The 22102-nt window shown below is 31.1% G+C and overlaps 2 protein-coding genes across 11 annotated transcripts in view; one reads left to right on the forward strand and one right to left on the reverse strand.

Moving 5' to 3' along the window:
* LOC106103775 (glutamate-gated chloride channel) overlaps positions 1-2159 on the reverse strand; it is a 12262-nt gene extending 10103 nt beyond the window's left edge. For all 8 annotated transcript variants that reach the window (XM_013283647.1, XM_013283645.1, XM_013283648.1 and 5 more), the window contains exons 1-2: positions 2079-2159; positions 55-153 (exon numbers count right to left, since the gene is read on the reverse strand). In XM_013283647.1, coding sequence (XP_013139101.1) covers positions 55-143 — 89 coding nt within the window. In that variant the 5' untranslated portion in view covers positions 144-153; positions 2079-2159. The remainder of the gene's footprint in view (positions 1-54; positions 154-2078) is intronic.
* The window catches only part of LOC106103777, a 38928-nt gene that overhangs the window by 8084 nt on the left and 8742 nt on the right, over positions 1-22102 (forward strand). Inside the window, exons 2-3 of one of the 3 annotated variants that reach the window (XR_001225634.1) lie at positions 2075-2178; positions 12125-12263. Coding sequence is in view for 2 of the 3 variants with exons in the window: in XM_013283651.1 (XP_013139105.1) it covers positions 2156-2178; positions 12125-12263 (162 nt within the window). In the remaining variant the exon portion in view is untranslated. Of the gene's footprint in view, positions 1-2074; positions 2179-11422; positions 11479-12124; positions 12264-22102 lie in introns of those variants that run through there. The other 2 variants (XM_013283651.1, XM_013283652.1) reach the window with 2 other exon arrangements.

The raw sequence follows: 22102 nt of genomic DNA on the forward strand, positions 1-22102 counted from the left end.
GGCTTTAATATTGTTACTTTTTACTTTCTGTTATATCTTAGATTAGATACTCACATGTCCGAGGTGAGCGCGGAGACTTGCGACGCGCCGCTCAGCATTAGTACAAGGGCCACGGCGCGTGCCACCACGCATGACCAACCCATATTAGGACATCTGGAATAATAAGAACCTTTTCAACTTACCCACATTATACAGAAGATATAAAAAGCAATGTCATTATTATCCAAATTTCCCAATTCTTTACTTATAATTTTTAGCAGTTTTAAATGTCATTCAAAAACAGAAGTATTTATTTTGTGTAACCTTTTCTATCTACCTACGTTATTGAACAAATTCGAAATTCCGATGGTAAAACCCGATCCGGTCAGTTATGAAAATGTCCAATATTCCCTGCAGATCCCAGGAAAAGGGTTCCGCCTAGAGACATTGCTTTATAAACAGAATATGACAATTATTAATGTTTTTCGTAACAGTTGTAATTTTGTTATGTTTTGGGTTAAGGTTGGAAAAATATTTGATTTTTAACACAGACATGGAAATATAAAACATACATCTTACTAATATTATAAATGCGAAAGTTTAGATGGATGAATGGATAGATGGTTTGTTAGAGTTTGAAGCCTAAACGGCTGACCGGATCTCGATTAAATTCGGTATAGACGTGGAGGATAATCTAGAAGAATATATAGAATACTCGCGGGCGAAAGCTAGTTAGTATTATGATTTATGCGTTTTATTCGACTGTACCATGATTTTAATTTGTGACATTTAAAAAATGTATAGACTAGGCATTTTGACATCGATTTAGACAAAAGTGCCACACATTATCCTGAAAATTGCTATATTAAATATTTCAGGGTAAATATACAGCAAAATAGAATTAATGGTACGTAATTACGACTTATAAATAAGTTTATAACAACACAAGTTTAGCGTGTTTTAGTCAATGTCGAGTTAGAATGCATAATTTTTAACAAATGTTCTGTTTTAGTGGTAAAACAGAGTAATACACGAATGTATGGCGTGAGGCAAGGACAGCTATGAACGTGATACTTTTTGCTGTACAACTGAAAACGTGGCCTAGTTTTTTCCTAACCAATATAATTGTTATGACGTCTATAAAGTTATAATCTAGGGCTGCGTCAAACTATCTTCTTGATATCGAATATTCTGAACTGTACAAAGTTTTATTAAAAAAAAAAATATTTTCTTTAAAACATAGTCTACAATTATTTACACTGTTGTATTTCTATATCCAAGTATTTATTATGATACATCTTACTAATGTACTAAAATTTGTTTGTCATTTTCTACATTGTTTTTTTTTATCTTTTTAAAAAAAAATTATATAGCTTTCGTTATAGTTCAATTTATTGTTGATATAATCTCATATGTAAACCTGTGCGCAAGACTGACGGGTAGGTAGGGGTCAATTCGCATGCGGCCGCCCCTAGGGACATCACCGGGTCGAACCACTTTATCAACTTTAACAATTGAATGGAAACTTGCCTCGTGCCTAGGTAATTGAATTTTATAAAGCAGCAAAATAACAAAAAAACATCTTTTAAAAATTTTAAATATTCGAACTACCAATAAATAAATACTTGGCAAGATTATATACTCGTAAACTTTGTTATCGATCTGATGTAGCTTGGATGTATAGCTAACTTTTAAGCACGGTTCACACTTGGCCAGTCTGTTGGTCAATAGCGCTCAATAACTGGACTGTCAATCAACTGCTACAGTGTGAACGGTAACTGGTCCCAGTGAGTCTATAAATAATCTATGATTAGCCGTCTAAACAGTTTAATTGTACGGGCCAAGTGTGTACCGTGCTTTATGAAATAATGTAAATTGTAATTGTCGGTATCTGTAAATATGTGTTGAGGGTAGAGAATAAGAGATATTAAATGAGTCAGTCTGAATCTGTCAGGTATTTTATTTGTTGAATTAAAATGTTAGGTGAATGAATATATCTTCACACCTCTCCTACGTTATAAATAATAAACAGAAGCTTGTTTTTTTATTATGTGTTTCCGCTCATCGACATTATTAATTGTAATTGTTTTCGTAGGTACCTTTCTGCTGACTGCAGAGTGTTGTCGGCATGTGGAGAGATGATTAACTCGTCCACGATCTCAGCATCCGCCGCCACATGTCGCAGCGAACTTCTGCAAGGTAAGATAACACATTATTTAGTTTATAGTTCAATTTAATATTCGATATCGAACCATTTTTATTAATCTTACTAATTTTTAATTAACAACGTTGATTCTTTTAGTTAGTTAACTTATCTAAATATTGCAATAACAATCTAGATACATAACCGTTACAAAGTATTTAAAATTATCTTCTTATCGATCTTTGAACTTATAACAACTTTGTTTTATTGTTAACATTTGTGAAATTCTCAATTGCAAATGTCAAATTTACCGTTACCAAAAAACCTTACTTTATGGTCCCTTTCCTACATGAAGGTTGTTTTTCCAATTAATTTACCCCCTAAGTTTAATAGCATAAAAACATATAGCCTAAAGCATGTCGTAAGTGTAGGGCTTTTATTTAAGAAAGAATTATTAAAAAAAATATTTTGTGATTGCTGACATCCTACGCCACAAAGTAGTGTGTGTTTACGCTTTATTACATGAGTATAGAAATATAGATTAGACCTAGAATAAGATTAGGCAAAAATAGGTCACGCAAACATACTAGAATAAAAATCAAACATATCGACTGTGACGTAAACCACGAACTTATAATGGTTAATAAGTTAGCAAGAATACTTTAGAGTGTATAATACAGAAAATATTTTGTTTTTTTTTTGCAAGTCGGGAGATTGAGTTCATAAAATTTCCGTCGCTTCTGTTATTAAACAAAAATGTTTATGCGAGGAAATAAAAAGTTGCGGGCGGTCCGCTGCCGCCCTAAGACGATTATGTTAATTTCGGTTTTGTCTGAAACCTTTGGGAAATTGTTCCCTTTTTAAGAACAATAACTTATACAAACGAGGTAGAAATGTGATTAAGGCTGTTCCATTACACTGTTGAGCTTCTTAAACAATGAAAGCTTTGTAATTATTAATACATTTCAAAATCCATTGTAAATTTACTTCTTACTTGCCTATATTATAAATGCGAAAGTTTAGATGGATGTTTATTACGAATTTGCCGTGTACACAACGGAACGGATCTCGATGAAATTTGGCATTAATGCGGAGTATAGTCTAGTTTACTACTTTTGTTTTATTTATTCCAGGCGGACGGAATCGCAGGTAAAAGTTAGTAATTACATACTTTAGACCGGCTTAATTGACCGTTTTTAATTTAATTTGAATTTGATGTGCCTATTTGAAGTAAAGTATACAAAAATGATAGAACGACACGATGTCTATTCTGGTTAGAAATATTTTTTCTCTATCTAGATATTTTCCTCCAACGCTCATAAAACTGGCTGAAGAAGGCTGAATTGTAGCCGCATTTTGGCGTGAACAGTTAAAATATATTGCCGAGAGTATACTGTTCAAGAGTTTATCTTCCGTTACATGTAACATTAGAAAAAAATATACTAAATGTTAATATACAATGGTAAACAAACTTTAAGGTTTATAAAAAAACGTATCCAATTTTACTCGTTAATTATATAAATGCGAGTGTTTGGATCTACGTAATTTCTGTAAGTACTTAAGTAATAATTTTGTCTGGGTTTTGATTTTTTGACACGCAATTGGCGTTGCCTATTTATTTCTTTCTAGCATTTTCTGTTAAAACGTTAACCTAAAACAGACTAGTTTAATGGTCACTAAATGCGTCCTAAAACATAATTTGATAAATATGAAAAATCCACACTAAGGGACAGCTAATGTATGGAACTCTGAGTGTGACAGAAATTAAATTAAAGTCCATTAACAGGCATTAAAGACTTCTGTCACGTTTACATTGCTTGTCATGCTCCCAGCGGCGTCTCCAACTTTGTTTTTACGTCTGTCGTAAAGCCGAAAGGAACAAGTTTTGATGCCTGGAACAACTTCTGTGACGTGACAGTTTTCACAACATCAACATTATTTTATAACGAATTTCAAAGTAAATTTACAGACTATACAGCGTTTAGTAAATTTTAATTATATATTTAACAGTATAATATCTATGCTTAAAATTATCCTGTCAATTAGTTTCATTGCGCAGTTCCCAATGAACGTCTTTTATATTGCCTTTTATAAGTTCGCAATATCATTCTTACGCATAAGTAAGCTATCGTGACGCTAATTTAGAAATGTCATATTGAATGAATTGTCTCTTGAACAAATTTCTTTTTTTTTATATATCCTAAATATGCGTTATCAAAGGATAAGTCAATAAGTTTGTATTCGTTTTGCAATGTTATAATAGACGTTTCAAAGAAAACGGGAATCATAAAACTACTTCAGCTGTTTGAAATTTAATTAATAAATTAACATTTCATTCAAGACACGAAGCAGTCCTCGGCAAGTCTGCATAATATAATATGTTTAAAAATTCACGTTCTTTTGTTTTTATTGCCTTCGGACCGAAAAAGAATTATAAAGAGAAATTCATCTCATACAAACAAAATGAGATAGATAGAAATAACAGTTACTGTTAACTTTATAAAAAAAACTTTTATATTTGGAACTCTATAAAACTACTAAAATGTATGAAATTATAAAATTATAGCAGTCGGTAAAACTGTTATGTTTTTCAACGCTCACACCATCATCATCATCATCATCATCATCCACTTGACCTTATCTCTTACGGAGGGTCGGCACACTATGTGCTGCTTTTCCATACATCTCTATCAGCCGTCATATTTGAATATCTTTTTCAACGCTCACGTAAAGTTAAAATTACTTTTGTTTATGTTAGTATGCAAAACAAGCTATAATTATTTCCCATCGGAACAACAGAGTTCTCAAGAAGTAGTGCAGCTAATTAGCTCAAGCGCGTGCAATTACTCACATAATTCCGTTGTTCACGAGAGTCTTAAAATTATGACCTTTATGAATTGTGGAACTACAAAAATATATTATATTTATTTTCATAAAAAACGTAAATTCAGAAGACTGGTGACTACGAAGAGTGTATTTATCTAACATCAGTATAAAATATGAATTTGAAATAATTCTAAATTAAGCATTATGAAAAACTGCATGTAAAAAGATGTATTTAATAAATTTAGTATAAAAGCGTTCAGATAATGTGCAAAGAGCATAATATAATTGAAAAGTCAACATAAATGACCAGGGTCATTAAACCGCTGTCTTACTGGAATCAACGCAACCAATCAAATGGGAAAGCCGCACGCCATTTAGGCGACGTAAGCCACGTCGTATGTTCTGTTCCAATATTCAAACACGACCGGAATATCTAAGAACGCGTTCTTCTTGATTTGCATAATATGAAATGTTCATACGCTTTGCTGAGATACTCGTACTAGTACGCTTATACGATACTGAACCGAAAATTTACATACCAATAGTGACAGTTGATAGATATCTCATAACCTATTTTATTCTGCCATTTTGTTTTCTCTTTAAACTGTAAATCTTAAGCCCCTTTACACCTTCAGTTTGATCTGCTCAGTCGAACTGAAGAAGTACAGTTAGATCTGAAGATATTTCGCGGGCTTAAAGATAATACATTATTTAAATTATGAAGTATGCCAATCTATGATAAAACAGTGAAGAATTTTAAGAAGAACTTAAGCGTATAAAGTCACATAAGACACTAATGCTAGGTTGCTGTAGTTTCCATTTATGTATTCTATCATTACTCAATAATTAGATATTGTTTGGTTCACCTAAGTTTCAACGGGGTAAAATTCAAGTTACGTAGTTCGGAAATATTTCATGAAGTTATCTAACGAAAAACACTAACGAATGGTTAAATGAAGCTAGGAAGTTAGCCATAATATAAACACTTAAATTAAAAATAACATTAAATTTAAATAAAGGTTGTTTTGTGTATTGGGATTAAAAAGAATGGCTCTAAAAGTTATCAGATTAGAAGTAACATAGTGACTTGCACAATGTTTCTTTTAGCCAGGAACTTGATATTGGTTATAATTTGTATGTTGTTGCGTGTCGTCGTTCATTTGTTCCTAATGTTTTGGGTCATTTAGTGTTTCCGTGATCTGTATAACCCTGAAAATGGGGCGTCGGTCAGCTATTAGCAGGCGTGAAATGTTATTTTTTCTATAACGGTCTTATTCCTTCAAAGTTGCTAAGAACAAGTTTAAAAATGCACATTATGATATGATATGGAAACTTGTATTCCATTTTTATACTTTATATGGACTTAATATATGAATAAAAAATAATAATTGACTATATTACTTTTTTATTACATTTTTTCCTTAAAAAATCGTCTCAATATATTAAATAATACATACGTTTCGTTGCGTTCACGAAATTTCTAGAAATTACTGAACCCAGAAATTAATGGCTCGTTAAACATTTGTAGAAAAAAGCTGACCGCAATTATTCCGTACGTACAACGGAACGCTTTAAGCCTCAGCAAACATAATAAACGTTTGCGAGCCCCGCAAAGCTTTTGATAACATTTGCTCTACATTAATTTTTGCAAGAGTTCGGTGTTAACACAACTCGGTATTCGAAATTAATTTCAGTAATATAATTTTATTACGTCTTAATAATAATTATTCTAGATTTACTTTTAATTGTAATATTAATCTGCAAAAGAAAGACCACGCGATGCTTTAACCTTAATAGAAGAAATGTGATTTATCGTTTTCGTAATCTCTTTAAAAATCACAAATGTTTTTAACCGTGCAAAAATTATCGTAACTTGCCTTCGTTAATCAAAGAAATAATCCGTACTAAACCGCAAAAACAGATAATTCAATTCTAGTATCTCAAGGGAATAAATGTTCCTTTCAAGTACATCTCTTTGTTAAAATATACTAGCCCTTGTTTCTGTTATTAAAATGGAATATTAAAGGTATGTTGTTTTAGAAGTCCTTGTGAAAACGTCATATAATTTGACGGTAAATCTTGTTAAATATTGTGTTAAAAATCTTTCTGTAGATACTTACAACAATTTAATAATTCAAAAAGTCTCCTACTACGTTTTGTTCCAGTCCGCTTGTTATATTTTTCTAGTTAAGTTGTCACAAGGTCTGCAAGGGCGGATTAACTTATTTTCAAGGTTGAATCCAATAAAAATAGAACGCTCGGTAGTGTAAATAAAATGTGCATAACGTCTTAGTCATATCGAGATAGACTTTTCTTGCCTTTTCATTGGCTTCATTAGATAATCCTAATTTAACCTACATAGCAATGTCATTGGTAATAAGGTATTTTCATTGAAATATGAAGTAAGTTTAGGCAGTTAATTAATAGTCAATAAAAACTATAGAAAAGGGTAGGTACATACTCATTATTTATACTAATATTTTAAAGATTTGTATTTTTGTATGTATTGAAATAACTCAAAAAATGCCTAGTCGATTTCAAAAATTCTTTCACAATTAAAAAGCTACGTTATCAGTGAGTAACATAGGCTGTGTTTTTTTGTTATTTTTTAATTTCATGCGGGCGAAGTCGCGATCAACAACTAGTGTACAAAACTTAGAGCATGGTAACACAGAGTTAAATAAAAAAACAATTAAAAAAGAATATAACACGGAAGTATTTATGGTGAGTTAATCCGTGATTTTTAATTAGTGTAGTATAATATCCCACGAAAGTTTTAATAAGTGAACTTTAGTAATATCTAGTCATCTATTTAGCTGTTGCCGGCTTGCAGCAATCTCTGTTACAGATTGTATTACAAAGTTTGTTATCAATATCCGACAATTTTAAGAGGATTGTGTAGTTGACCCTTGTTACAGAATTTGTTAATATCTACTCCATAGGGGATTTCAATTTTTTTGTAATAATTTGACTGATTTACGAGTTAGAGTACAATTTTAATATTAAGTATTTGCGTAGGTTTATTTTTAAAGTATTAAAACGATTTTTATTTTATTTTACAAAAGAAAAACCTAAGGAAATAGTACATTAAGAAGTAAAACTATTATTTAATAATGGCTCTGAGGCTATTATGTCAGTTCACCATTGTCAGTAAAGTATAAAACTTTTCTTTTAGTAAATCTTTGTAAGAAACATGTTTTTTATACTTTAAAAGAGCGATCGTATACATCAATTATTATTTCAAATGTGGAAGATAATTAATCTGTTTATCTTTTGTTTTTCATTGGAGTATTTGGTAAAAATGTGTTAGAAATATTTAGCTATATGCTACGTGCTACGAATTACTATAAAAATACTTCTAAAAGAAACGTTGTCACAATTAATTCGAAATAAACTGTCGTATAACATTAACTGTCTTCGATACTAAGTTGAAATCGTTTTAGTTTCGTTATAATCGCGGTAATATTTTTTACTGTTAGGACAACTTAGTTAAAAAGTTCTTTAATGAGTTTGGTTCATGAAACATTGTATTTTTTGCGTATAATTTAAAAAGGTATGCGTGTTCTGAATTTTTTTGTATAACTTCGTATTTTTATTATTGTCACATTAAATTATTATTTACTTAATAGTCCCGTTATAAAATATATGTGTAACTAATTAGACATGTAATTTCGAAAGAATAAGACACTTAATATAACTAAATGAAATATATTTTAATCTGTAGAGTTGTTAAAATACTTTGGGAGAAATGGTTTCTTATTTATGTGTTACATAATAAGGCAAAGTCCATAACTTAAGCGCTGAAAGTGGGTTAAATGAAGCTTGTGATTTATTTTGAACGGCCGACCGACGGGCGCGTTGGCTTTTAAGTGAAGCAGTCTTGTGTACTTATGTAGACGATGTGTTAAGTTTGCTTAGCCTAGATATACCATTGTTAATGTTTTTGTAAAATTTATTAAAGCTTTGGTAGTAATTATATCGGAGGAGAGATATACCCTACAGGGAAAGTTAAATTTTAAGCGAATCTCTTTAAAATAAAAAAGGAAGCAAAAACGCGTAATTCTTATGATAAATTTTGGTTTGTAATCAGTGAATTTCTCTGTTATTTATATGAAATTTCGTTGATAGAGATAAACAAAGGCTGTGTTTTGAACGTATGTTGCGTTGTCATAGCTTCTCATCCACCATTCATGAGTATCCGAGGAGCGGATGGATCGACTCCGTAATAAAACGTTCCGCCTATGAAATATTCAACGACTACTGCAACTACCAATGCTGGTAACACAAACGATTTATTCTAGTGTCAAAGTTCTTGTGTGTTCAACATTTACAAATTCTGCACGATGAGAGGCTACAGCTGGAAGCCATTTGAACTGTTAATTTAACTATAAATTGTTAAAAAAAAATGAAGAACAGAAACCAGTTATCTATTATAATAACGTCTAATATTCAAGTTTGTCTTGTTCATTTTACATTTTGAAATAATTTTATAAGTAATAAGGTATTTTAGATATTTAAAAATGTTTATTTCAAAGCTTTTCTGTGTATTGCTACCATTAGATGCCGTGTATATGAAAAATGTTGTATGAAAAATGGACAAGAAATGCTAAGTGCTTTAACACATTTCTGTTTTTAACGTATCATGGTACACGTAATGTGCTCCGGCATTCGCTGCCGAGATTCACAAATAAAATATAAATACTTATCTGCTTTCATGGTACCTTTTTATGTATTAAATATTTACAAGTTTGATACCGTTGTTGAATTTTGTACTTTCTACCTGAAAACAGATGTTTTGCGTGGGTGTGCTGCGTGTCTAAATTAGTGATTTGTTAGTAAAATAACAGTCAAATATTTATGAAAGTGTTCATACTTCAAAGAGGCCTAATAAGCACGGTAATTCTAAATGTGGTTCCTTCGAAGAATTGTCATTTTATCCTAACTAAATAACGGGCTGGTTCAGTAATTACTATTGCCATAACATCTGAATTCAGTCTCTCTTTACGCATAATCCTCTTTCATAAAATGCTTCGAGATATCATTATAAAAATTTTGTAAATCCAAGTGTAAATATGCCAAGGACGGCTAACACATTAGAGGCGAACGTCGGCGGCATACAGTCGGAACTTGTCGCGAATTAATCTATGCTACGCAGTGTTGCACCGTGTCGCATTAATTCTTGTTAAACTTAATTAAGTATGCGCGAGGAAATGTATTTAAAATTATGTTACGATTAATGTGCGTGAAAATGGAGTATATTTAAGTGTAACGTCTGATAGGGTTGTAGAGATAGTAGACGATGATATAACGTGTGCTTTATGATAAGAAAATTAAACTATCAAGTTTAAATTCTATTCAACAAAATATATTTCAGTTTTAGTAGCACTTTCTATTTTGTTATCGTTAAGTTACTACGGTTACTTTGAGTGTGATATTGTGATAAGTCCGGTACTTGACGTTTACTTCAGATACGGAACGGATCGATGTGAGAGCAAGCGGAGGCTTTAAGGATTATAGCACATTGTGAGATCGTGGTCTACTTTAAACGGAACAATGTCTTCTGTAATATTAACTGGATTTAAATTTTAACGTTGTAAATGCTTCTTATTACACTTTTATTAACAAGATTACGTTTCATTTACATAAAATATGTTTTATTTTGCACATTTGTGTAATACTTTAACCTAACCTTTAATAAAAGATATTGTAGACTGATAATATTCCAAAAAAACATTCGTAAAATCCTTTTTTCAATATTAGATATAAATAAAACTTGTTGAACAAAGTGCAACGAATTTTTTTAGACTATTATCGCAATCTCATAAGGTTACAGATTGTTGTAATTTTACAAATCTAAATATGCTTCCTTATAATATACTTAAACAGTATGCAAAAATGAATGGCATACTATTTGTAAAAGAGGTCAGATTAATATCCATTTCCCTTGTTGAGGGTTTCCTAAATACGAGCCGGCCTTTTAATAGCCGGCTAAATACAAGCTGACAATCGATTAGTGGGGTAATATGTCGATGTCATGGATGAGATTGGGCGCTCCAATATTTGTTTTATAACCAGTTAAAAGGCGCCAATTAATATTTTCGCATGTGGAGATTTTTAATTTTATTCTGTTATATACGGAAAACAAAAGCCTACGTTTATTTACCTCGAAGGTTAAATTTGACGAAGGAATAAAAATCATGCTTACCTCAAGTTATTAAGAAAATCTCGTGAACATTGTAAAGGTAGAGTGGAGATCTATTCTCTAAGAATCCTCGTAAAATATTGAATAATTCAGTCAGCAACATTTTGTTTAGCCCTTCGACCTTGATGAGGAGATTTTCAATTCAGTCGGTGCAATCCCCGGAGAGGGAATACGCAGATGAAAAACATTCCCCGTGTCAATTCGCGAATGTCTTTAACGAGTTTCGTGTTTGGATTAATTGGATTTTTTATTAGTAAGCCACGGAACAAAAACAAAAAGTACAATGTACACCAAACTCAATCGCGAAAATGCTAAATGACATACAGAGGTGAAATCTATCATAGTTTGAGAAACATTATTAAATTGGAATAGGTGGCTAAGAAGATCTTTAACTACATAAGTGTAATTATTGTTGATAAGAGGATTATATCGTCTTAGAACAACTCTGTATTATTTGCTTCGTCTTTCTTGTACTTTTTAATCTCGTTTTTTAAATTCTGCTGTTGGTTGTACTCGTAATAGTGCAAAAATTACTTGTTTTAAGGAAAAATCAGTGAAATTAAAATAATTCTTTGTTAGTGTTTTTAGAAATTTAAATAAAAACAATGCTATTGTGGATGTATACTTTTTTCTATTAAGTATTGTTTGCTTACTCATTTTTCCAGTGTCATAAACAGAGTACTAAATTTCGTATAAAAGAGGTGCCTTTTTGCGAGCATTAAACACATATGAAACAAAATGTCTACTCGTTGGTCAGTACGGCGATAAAATGAATACAAATCGTCGACCCGAGCTCGTTTTGTACAACCTTAAATTAACCTAGAAAACAACAACTTATGTTTCTACACAAAGCATCGCCGGCTTGTGTTTGCCACTTTTTTTTCATTAACTGGAATAAAATTAAACATTAGTAGAATGAGAATTCCTACCAGTTGTTTTTGAAGATTTCTTACATAGTGTTATATTTTTTTTAGAAACGGGAGCTCAGGACTGGCGGGAACATCGACATGGTCATCGATGCCTATAGAAATCCGCAACACCATAGAAAATGCTGTCGCGTTGCGGGCCTTTGAGAAAGAGAAAATGTTTTTAGTTCTATCTGGCCGATATTTAGTAAGTGTCAGTCATAATGTTTTTCCTACTCAAAGCGTAATTTTGATCGATTATAACCTTTTGAACGCTCCCATTAAATGCCCTTTCAATAAGTAGTGGAAATGTCAGGTCTTTTGTAAGCGTACATTTGTTGGGGGGATTCTAGGACATAAATTTTATTTATGCGATGCCAGCTAAACTCTGCATGCGTTGAAGTACCAAAATTCAAGTTTGCTGATCTTATTTTAAGTATACTATTCATACTTATATTATAAACAAGCTTTCGCCCACGACTCTATCCGCGTTATATTAAAAAAAAAAACAAAAATAGGTAGCCTATGTGTTCTTCCATTCTCTGCTCTACATTTATGCAAAATTTCATCCAGATCCGTCCAGTCGTTTAGGCTACAAACTCTAACAAACATCCATGCATCTAAACTTTCGTATTTATAATCTTAGTTAGATGTGAAAGTTTAGATGAATAGATGGATGTTTGTTAGAGTTTGTAGCCTAAACGACTGAACGGATCTGGATGAAATTTTGCATAGATGTAGAACATAATATATATCATATTACTATCTGGAAGAAAAAATAGACTACTCACTTTCTTTAATTCCATGCGGACGGAGTCGCGGTCAAAAGCTAGTCATGAATAAAAATAATTATAACTTGATTAAACGTGTAATATAATTTGTTAAAATATTGTTCCAAATTTGAATTGAATGGCTCAACTTGACCTATATCAATTAAAACATACTAAACAAAATTCTGGCATCAAAATCACATCTAGACTTGGCTTACTGTTACAGTTCTTGTTTTCAACTTAAAGTGCTTTGAACAATCCAACTGCTGTAGGGGCTTGAAAGAAAATAGTTATAAAAATCTATTGTTAGTTTTGACAAGTAGTAAAAAAGTAAATTTGGTTCAATAGAAAATAATTAATACTAGAGTTAATTGTACCAAAGAAGTTTGCAATTTTGTTTGCAAAGTATAACCATTAATTTTCCGTGACGTTCATTAAAAAAGTTCACCTATAGTTTTCTCTCGTGAGCATAAATAAATTAAAAGCTGAGTTAAATCAAAGCCAAGAGGTATGCGAGTATGTTGCTTGACTTCACATTGCTTGTATTTTTTTTTTGATATGTGTAGTTTGCATCACGATGTTTTCCGTCAACGTAAGAACGTTGGGTAAATATAATGTGTTTAATTGTGTAGAAATGTTTACTTGACCAAATATAGTTTCTGTTAGTTTCTCTTGGCGCGGTCGTTAGGGATTATAGTTATAGGTACTAATTAGAAAAGTTATAAAGGCAGAAGCCCTTGTCAGTTATAATGGCGTGAGCAGTGAACAGGGTCGCGCCGGCGGTCACGGGCGCCCCAGCCAACTTGGCAAGCAGGCTTGGTTAATTTTATCGATTTACATTATTATTTTATTAAAAACCCTCACTTGCATATTTTCGTATTCACATAAGCAGTTACAACCAGTTTAGTTTTATTTCGGTAATCAAAAATGTTTGATTAATTAAATTTTGGCACCACGATAAAGTTCGTAAAGCTTGTGTTTTCGTTTGACTCGTTTTAACGTCGGCTAATTATTTAGGTTACGGGGTTCGAAAAGTACTTTTTTTAATCTACGGCAATTGTTCATAGTAGGTATATTAATTCGTTTGCCCACTAACTTAGTTAATAAAAATAATATTCAAGATAATCAACATTTTTTTACGATTTTATTTTTTTAACATCATTGTGATGTCTTCAAGTTCGATGTCTGAGTCCTTTTGGTTATGGCTTTTAATATTGTAAATACCGTTGTTTCTTCCGGTGAGTGAAATAGCTAAGGAACTAATTTGATCCTTGTCTGAGATTCAGAAATTTTCATAGGATAAATAATTAAAAGGAAGCGCAGTTCATAAAAATATCTTGAATATGTATTTTTTGGTTTGTGTTCAATAACTCGAAGTACCAAGACTCTTTTCTACCTTAGTTAAAACATTAAAGAGAAATGAGACTGGATAGAATAAAGTGTTATTTATAGCTTCGGAAGTGGACACATGTTTTGGCACATATCCGACCTATTTAAAAATAGACGTTAAAGTCGATCGAGTTCCGATGGCCGCTTTGTCGTCCGAGGTCTTTGTAATGTAGCGGTTGTAAAAATGGTCTTTTTGATGGATGAGCTTGTAGTTATTTCCTAGAATATTGAGCTAAATGAAAGTTAATTTGATTAAACTAAATGAAGTTAATTTTTCGCTAATGATTATGTATGTATGATTATGTAATGATATCGATTGGGATTATTGCTTGAAACATTTTGCATTAAACATTAGAAGATTAGAATTGATTTTTTAGTTATCATTTCAAAAGCTTTTAAGTGATTGCTTGAACATATTTTGCTTTCCAATTTTACAAAACATCTGCATGAATATTACTTAACTGAAAATGCTATTTACTGTATTGCGAATTGCGAATCGTACAATAAAATGGTTGTTTCCTTATCTTTAAATGGACTTATATGTAATGAAAATTCAATTCCATATTTCATCTTCTGCACTCGCGATTAAATTTATAAATATTACAAAGTAGATTTGGTTCTTTGTGTGTATTTAACTATAAACTATAACTTAAAAACTAATGGATTTCAATAACCGATTTCAAAAATTCTTTCACCATTAAAAAGCTACGTTTATTGATTACTATGTTACCATAGGTTATATTTTTATTTTTTTTAATTACACGCGGGCGAAGCCGCGGGCAACAGCTAGTCGTAAATAAACATTCCCTACAATTAGTGCACGTTTTCAAAACACTCTGTCGCATTAAAATTAAGCATATTGGATATGTACAAGCTAGCGGTAACTATTTTTAGTTTAGTCTATGTATTATGGCATAAGTTTATTTACGTATAAGTTATACGTCTTCTTATATAAGAGGTGCAAGTAATTGGAATTACAGTATAGTCTTGGTTAGTACATTGTTTTAGTTCATTACCCTAAGAAATATTTTATCGAGTTCTTCCAAACAGTAAGTTACTTGGATACTTCTATACTAATATTATAAAGAGGAAAGATTTGTATTTTTCGATATTTGTATGTATTGAAATAACTCAAAAACTACTGGACCGATTTCAAAAATTCTGTATTATCACTGAGTAACATAGGCTATATTTTTTACTATGTTTTTAATTTCACGCGGGTGCAGTCGCGAGCAATAGCTAGTCTTTTATAGAATAAAAATACAACTTAGTTCTTGTTAAGTAAAACGAAACTAGATTAGACTTTTCTATCTATTCATCCTTGTGAAATTATGAAAACACTTGGAAAATGTGGTTATCTTGTATAATGGTTACAATATTATTCTTTAAATATTTAGAATATTATCATGGCTTACTTAAAAATGCCTTGATTACAACATAGCATTGATTTTTATACCTTTGCAGTATTTTGTATAAATACAAAGTACACAAAGGAGTAAATCAGATTTCTCGTGCAAATGTATACCGAGAACAATACTTTGTATTGTTTTTTTACGAGCGAACGCTGCGTGAGGCAATTGGACCTTATGATACACGTAATGCGGTTTCTTTACTGAAAAACGGATTTATGACAAACGTAAGTAATGTATGTGTGTAATCTTAACTGCCTTATATTTATTTGGTTTATTTATATGTATTTTTATTTATTATTAATCTAACTAATATTATAAATGCGAAAGTTTAGATGGATGGATGGATGGATGTTTGTTAGAGATTGTAACCTAAACAACTGAACGTATCTCGATGAAATTTGGTATAGACATAAAGGATAGTATGGAAGAATACATACGTAAAAAATAAACACATACGTTACTCGCTTTAGTATTATTTCATTCCAAGCGGATGGAGTCGCGGGCGAAAGCTAGTATTTTATACGTATACAAATTTGTCATATTTCTTCCTTAATTTGACTATTTAGCTTAGCTAGCTTCATAACATGAGTAAGATATTAATTGATTTAGTGTTATTTTATTGATATTAATAGGGTCAACGTAATGAAATAATTCCATAATACCAACCTAAATACCTCCAATTATAGTAGGTTAATATAGCCTAGTGGTCTAAAGTTACGTTACTCTGTAGGTAATTCTGCAGTTGCAAGAGCATTATTGTATTTCTTTCCTTCAATGTGAAACGTGTTCGCGTCATAAGATGTAATGGAACTCAGCACACTGTTGGCAAAGCATACACATTGTTGTATGACGCAGACTAATGGTACGAGCTTTATGGCAATGTTATTACAAGTTAATAATCTGGGCTGTATTACGTTTTCAGAATAATTTTTGATTTACTCTTTTCGTTTATCATTTTACAATTTAATAGCAATCTATGATTAAACCAATAAGTAAGCTGTTAGTTTGTTTTTTTTTAATCACAAGTTTGAACTGATACTTGATAGTGCGTGGAGTTAATCAAAACGCATTGGGACAGTGTGGTTGATTCTGTCTTAGTTAACCCTAATTTAATACTTGACAAGTCTACACTACTATTTATATTCTATCAATACTGTTAAGATCTTGTGTGAAAGCTTATGACCGTTAATTATTTTTTCATCTCCTTATTCTACTTACGTAGGATCTGCGCTCCAGGTTTTCGTTCTACATATTTACCTGATTCGTTAATCTATCTTAAGTCGCTTCCTTTGATAACGCAATTTGTCTGTCTAAGTAACTAAAAATACAAATTATGTTGCATACCTACGAGTAATAGAAGCAATACAACATACCAGTAATTAATTCAATTAAATTGGCATATATGAGCATGTTTCTTACTGAAATTTGAATAATAGGTTAGCATAGAATAGGAAATTAAGTGTACAGCTCACATATCGACCCAAATTCTAGACGTCTAGGCGGCAAATAGACGTTGCCGTCACATTCAGACTTAACTAAGACTGTTCTAGTTTTATACTTTTTGTGCTATTTCTTTTATTCGCTATTCGTTTATTTGACTTTCTTGTTTGTCATATGATAGAAATAAATGTACGCAATTTATTAATGTAATCAAAAGTTATCTATACATACGTCTATATATTTACTTCACTATCGGTTTTAATGTAAAAATGTAATTACGTTTTGGTTCGTTTATATACTTTTCTTCGTATTAAGAATTAATATTACCACGAAAGAACTATGACTATAATAAAATTTAATAAAGTTGTCACCGTTTCACAAATAGATTCTTCTATATCCATATCGGTTACTTTATTACTATTCATGAAGAATGGAAGCCGAATGTGCTATCGTCGGTTGTAAAAAGAACATAATGTGAACGAATCGGGGTCACGTTTGGGCCAAATTTTTGCGACCAATTTCACTTTGATCAATGAAACGTGGATTTAGGTTATCTATATAATAGCGAGTTTTTATAACATACAAAGGTTTACACAATTATACAACAAAAATATCACATTTGCAGAACCCACAACATAAATTCAGAAATTGCTGGAATAACTAAAATCTATAAAATAAATATACAATATATTAGGAGTGAAAAAAGGAGTATAAATTAATCGGAATCAAAGTCTATAGGAAATTTCAAAAATGTATCATTAGGTTTGTAAATGTACAAGTCAAAGTGATATATTCAAAATGTCTTATTGTATTTTACTACTAAATTAGTAGTAGGATAGAAAAAGTATTCTGTTCAAATAACTCTATGGTAAAAATATTAACACTGAAGTATTTTAAAGGTCGGAATAGATTTGTTCCTACATATTTATGTAACAAGTTAGTGAACCACTATCACTGCTGTTGGGAAATTTAAAGTACTTAAAGTTCACTATGTTTACCTAAGCCTTCTGTAACAGATTCTTAAATAAAGTATTGTATTATAAAATCGGCCATTTGATGTAGGTAAGAAGGTTTACATTTGTGTAACAGTGCAAACTTTACACATCAAAGGTAGCTTACATTGCGGTGCTTATTGTTGGGAACTGTTCGTGAGACGTCGGCGTGGGAAGCGAGCGATTGTGTACGATAAAAAGCACGTAGTCTTTTGAATAACATCACGTTCATATCCATTGTTGTGTTATCTTGTAATGTCTATATTTTTAAAATACATTTTCATATTTGTATTACACTTTTATATCTAAAGAGAATCTGGCGTAGTAACTTTAATCGATATCCTTTACACGAATGTAAAATTCCTAAACTTAGTTAGCAAATTGGTAAACGCAAACTCAAGTAATATTTTTTTTGTTTGTTTTTATTGTAGAATTTAGTAAGTATCACGACCACACAGAAGACAGGCGTGAAATGGAAGCAATTCCGTGTTTCGTCTGATGAGTGTGGTGCCGGAGGCCTAATTTAAGTCCCTTTCTCTTTACCACCCCTTTCTGATAAGGAGAGGTTGTGAAGAGGAAGTGGATTTGACGGTGGAGGAGATGCATAGGAAGGAGAAATATCTTCTTTATGTGCGTCTGCTCCTCCGTCGTATAAGGGTAGGCAACGCATCAGCAATTGCGGATGTCTATGGGCAGCGATCGCTTCGCCATTTTAGCGGTTTCAGGTGGCCGCTTGCTCATTTGCCACCTTATGTTATAAAAAAAAAGTTCCGAATACAACTAAATTCCACGTTACAAGGTTAGGTCAGAGAATAAAAGAGTAATTACTAAACCTAGTTGTTTCTTATTCGATAGAGCTCCGAGTTAATACGATTACACGAGGATTTCGATGCAGTAACTAGAAAACCGATAATTATACACATATTTTTTAAAAGATTTAACTTCGTAACCTACGAGTATATTGTGATGTATAGGGAAAGTAAAAAAGATAACAGGGAAATGTTAGTATTAGTTTATTGCAAAAATGACTTTCATGTTTGATTAATTAAAATTTAATTGGAGTTCCAAAGTTGATGCAGAGTGCAATTTACTATAATTATTCTGAACCAGCTGTTGTTCGCCCGTGTTGTATAAAATAAAAATAATAAAAAAGTATATAGGCTATATTACTTACTGATAACGTAGCTTAATGGTCAAAAGAAGTTTTAAATCGGCCCAGTAGTTTTTGAGTTATTTCAATACATACAAAAATCTTTCTTCTTTATAATATTAGTATCGATGAATAGAAACAATCGGTGATTACAGTTTAAAATATGTCGATGTAATTAGGTTAAGCTACCACAGTTAATTAAAACGGGTCCACTTCCACTGTTTCAACACTGCTTATTAATTTATTCATTGCTAGTGAGAAATCCGATTGTTTTGTTAATACCAGTTTATTATCAGCAATCCACGCAATGACCACTAACTCAAACACATCTGTAAATCAGCCAAATGCGATTAATTAGGTCAGAAGTGGAGGTTTAATTACTGTATGTTTGCAGAAGTAAAACGTCGTGTTAAATTTGTGTTACTTATGTATGCTTACTTAAATATTGTAAAATAGGTTTTACAACTTGATTCTAATATTAACAAATGATTTAAAATCACATATTGAAAATATTTAGTTGAGATTTTCTAGCTTTTCAAATTATATAAGTTCAATATGTGTGGAAACTCTTCTTTCTTTCCGATTAAAATGTGAAGAAGTTTTAAAAAATATTTGAAACTTCATAATTTTGCTCTAGGGAAGTTTCTTTACTTAAGGAAAAAAACTCAGAGATAAATCTGCAACTTCAAATATTTACAGTATTTTCCTCTGGGGAACCGTTGGCTTGAGCCAGTTTTTGTTTTGGCGTGCTTTTGAAGATTTCATTTTAGATGATAAAACAACACTGGTTTTATTATAAGTTTAAAGTTTGTAGTCAAATAAATTTTTAAACATTCCTAAAAGTTAATGAAATTTAAAATGGAACAGACTATTATAATATTATATTAAAGTTTAGATGGATGGATGTTTGTTAGAGTTTGTAGCCTAAACGGCTGAACGGATCTCGGTGAAATTTGGCATAGACGTAGAGAGAGAGAGAGAGAGAGGATATTCTAGAAGAACATATAGACTTCTCATTTTTTTTAATTCAACGCGGACGGAGTCGATGTGGAAAGCTAGTTTTAGATTGATTTCAAAGAGTATTTCTCTTGAACGTCGTCGATTCCCTTGTCAATGTATTGCAGAAAAACTTGTTTACTTACGCTTGATTGAACGAAAAACTCGTATCGTCTCTACTAATAGAGTACTGGACTACATCATTAATTTATTGAATAAACTATTCAAACGTGTAAGGTTAAAACACTCCGATAAAGTATTTTTATTTTTTAATATAACTAGTACAAACGAGGTCGTCTATTCTATCGATTGCATCAGTAATGAAGAGGCTAATGATAGAGTAACTAATCGATTATAAGTGTACAACGAGCTCCTTTGTAAAGTGAACTTGTAATAAAATAAAAAGCAGACATTCTTGATACATTTATATAGAGAAGAGAATATGATGAAATTAATTATGCTGATGTTACCCCTTAAAAATAAATAGTTATCAAAAGAGCTAATTTAATGAATGATTATAAAGTAATTAGTCAATAATTTTGCATGTTATTATTATAAAATATAGAATCAAATACAAATATTTATTATAATTAAAATAAGTATTCAGTAACTTTAAGTAAATCTTAAACTTCATGTAATAAACACAATGTTTAAAATCAAAGAGGCCTAGTCACCGTAGCAAATGGCGTAGCAAAGGAAAAAGCTGTACGGGGCTACGGTTTTCGTAGAGGCAGGTATCGACCGCACACCGCGCTTCGCATGTGCTAAATAGCTTTGAATTCGTTATAACTCACAAAATGTGACCATTGCTCAAGGTTTGCGAACAAAGAAAAATATTAAGACTATTATATAGTTATGTATTTTACGACTTTTACAGTAATTTATATTATGAATTAAATATTTTTTTTAAGTTAATAATATTTGTAATTTTACTACTTATTTGTACTGCAAAATTTCTAACAATAATTATCATTCATTACGTCTGGAGCTGGCCCTTTCATTATGCGCCCGAGTTGTCTCGTTATGTGTTATTCAGCCAAATAGTGTATATTTTAATGAAAGAACGTCTCGCGAATGCTACGAAAAGGGTGTGACATTATAATTTTTTATCGTATTTTACAGATAAAATATAGATATAATCTTAAAATATAATTATATTATACAGACACAGTATATACATTATATAGACATAGTGGCGACAGAAGATTATCTCGGTTTCCAAATAAATTAGCAATATTTGTTTCACAAATGTAATTACTAAGACAAATACCAATAAAAGCTTGTCTAAATGAGTACAGCTGTGTAAATTAAAAGTAATTTATTTTATTGTTGACTATAAAGGACAAATTTTCGTAATATTATGTCTATATTTAGTTCCATTTCCGAACAACATTCAAATTGTAGCTTCAATCATCTGTCGCCTTGAGGATCGTTTTAGGAGATTAAACTGTATTAAAATTTTAAACTTTGTTTGACATTGTTTCTCAGAAAGAATACAAATAGATTGTCCTAAGAATTTATGATGTGAGTACTATTTTCGTTGATGATAAATTATGAGTGGATGGAAACAATTAAAGAGAATCCCTTTGTACATTACTAACCAACTAACTAGTTAATTGACTTTACAAACAGTGAAATGGCCTTGCCTAATATGTTTACTAAATTATTATTAGGTTGTATTATATTGAAAGAATTTTGCAGAGTTGAAGATATTTGTTATACTCGTATATGTTTTAGAACATAAAATTTTAATTTCCCTAATTACGTAATTTAAAATGTTAACGTAACTAAGAACAATGGCAGTAAATATTGTATTTAAAATGTGTAAAATAATTCTAATAAATACATTATATAAAATGCCGTATGTTATAGAATTCCAAAATGACACTTTTATAAAA

This window comes from Papilio polytes, unplaced genomic scaffold (assembly GCF_000836215.1).
Source record: "Papilio polytes unplaced genomic scaffold, Ppol_1.0 DF823731.1, whole genome shotgun sequence".
Lineage (NCBI taxonomy): Eukaryota > Metazoa > Arthropoda > Insecta > Lepidoptera > Papilionidae > Papilio > Papilio polytes.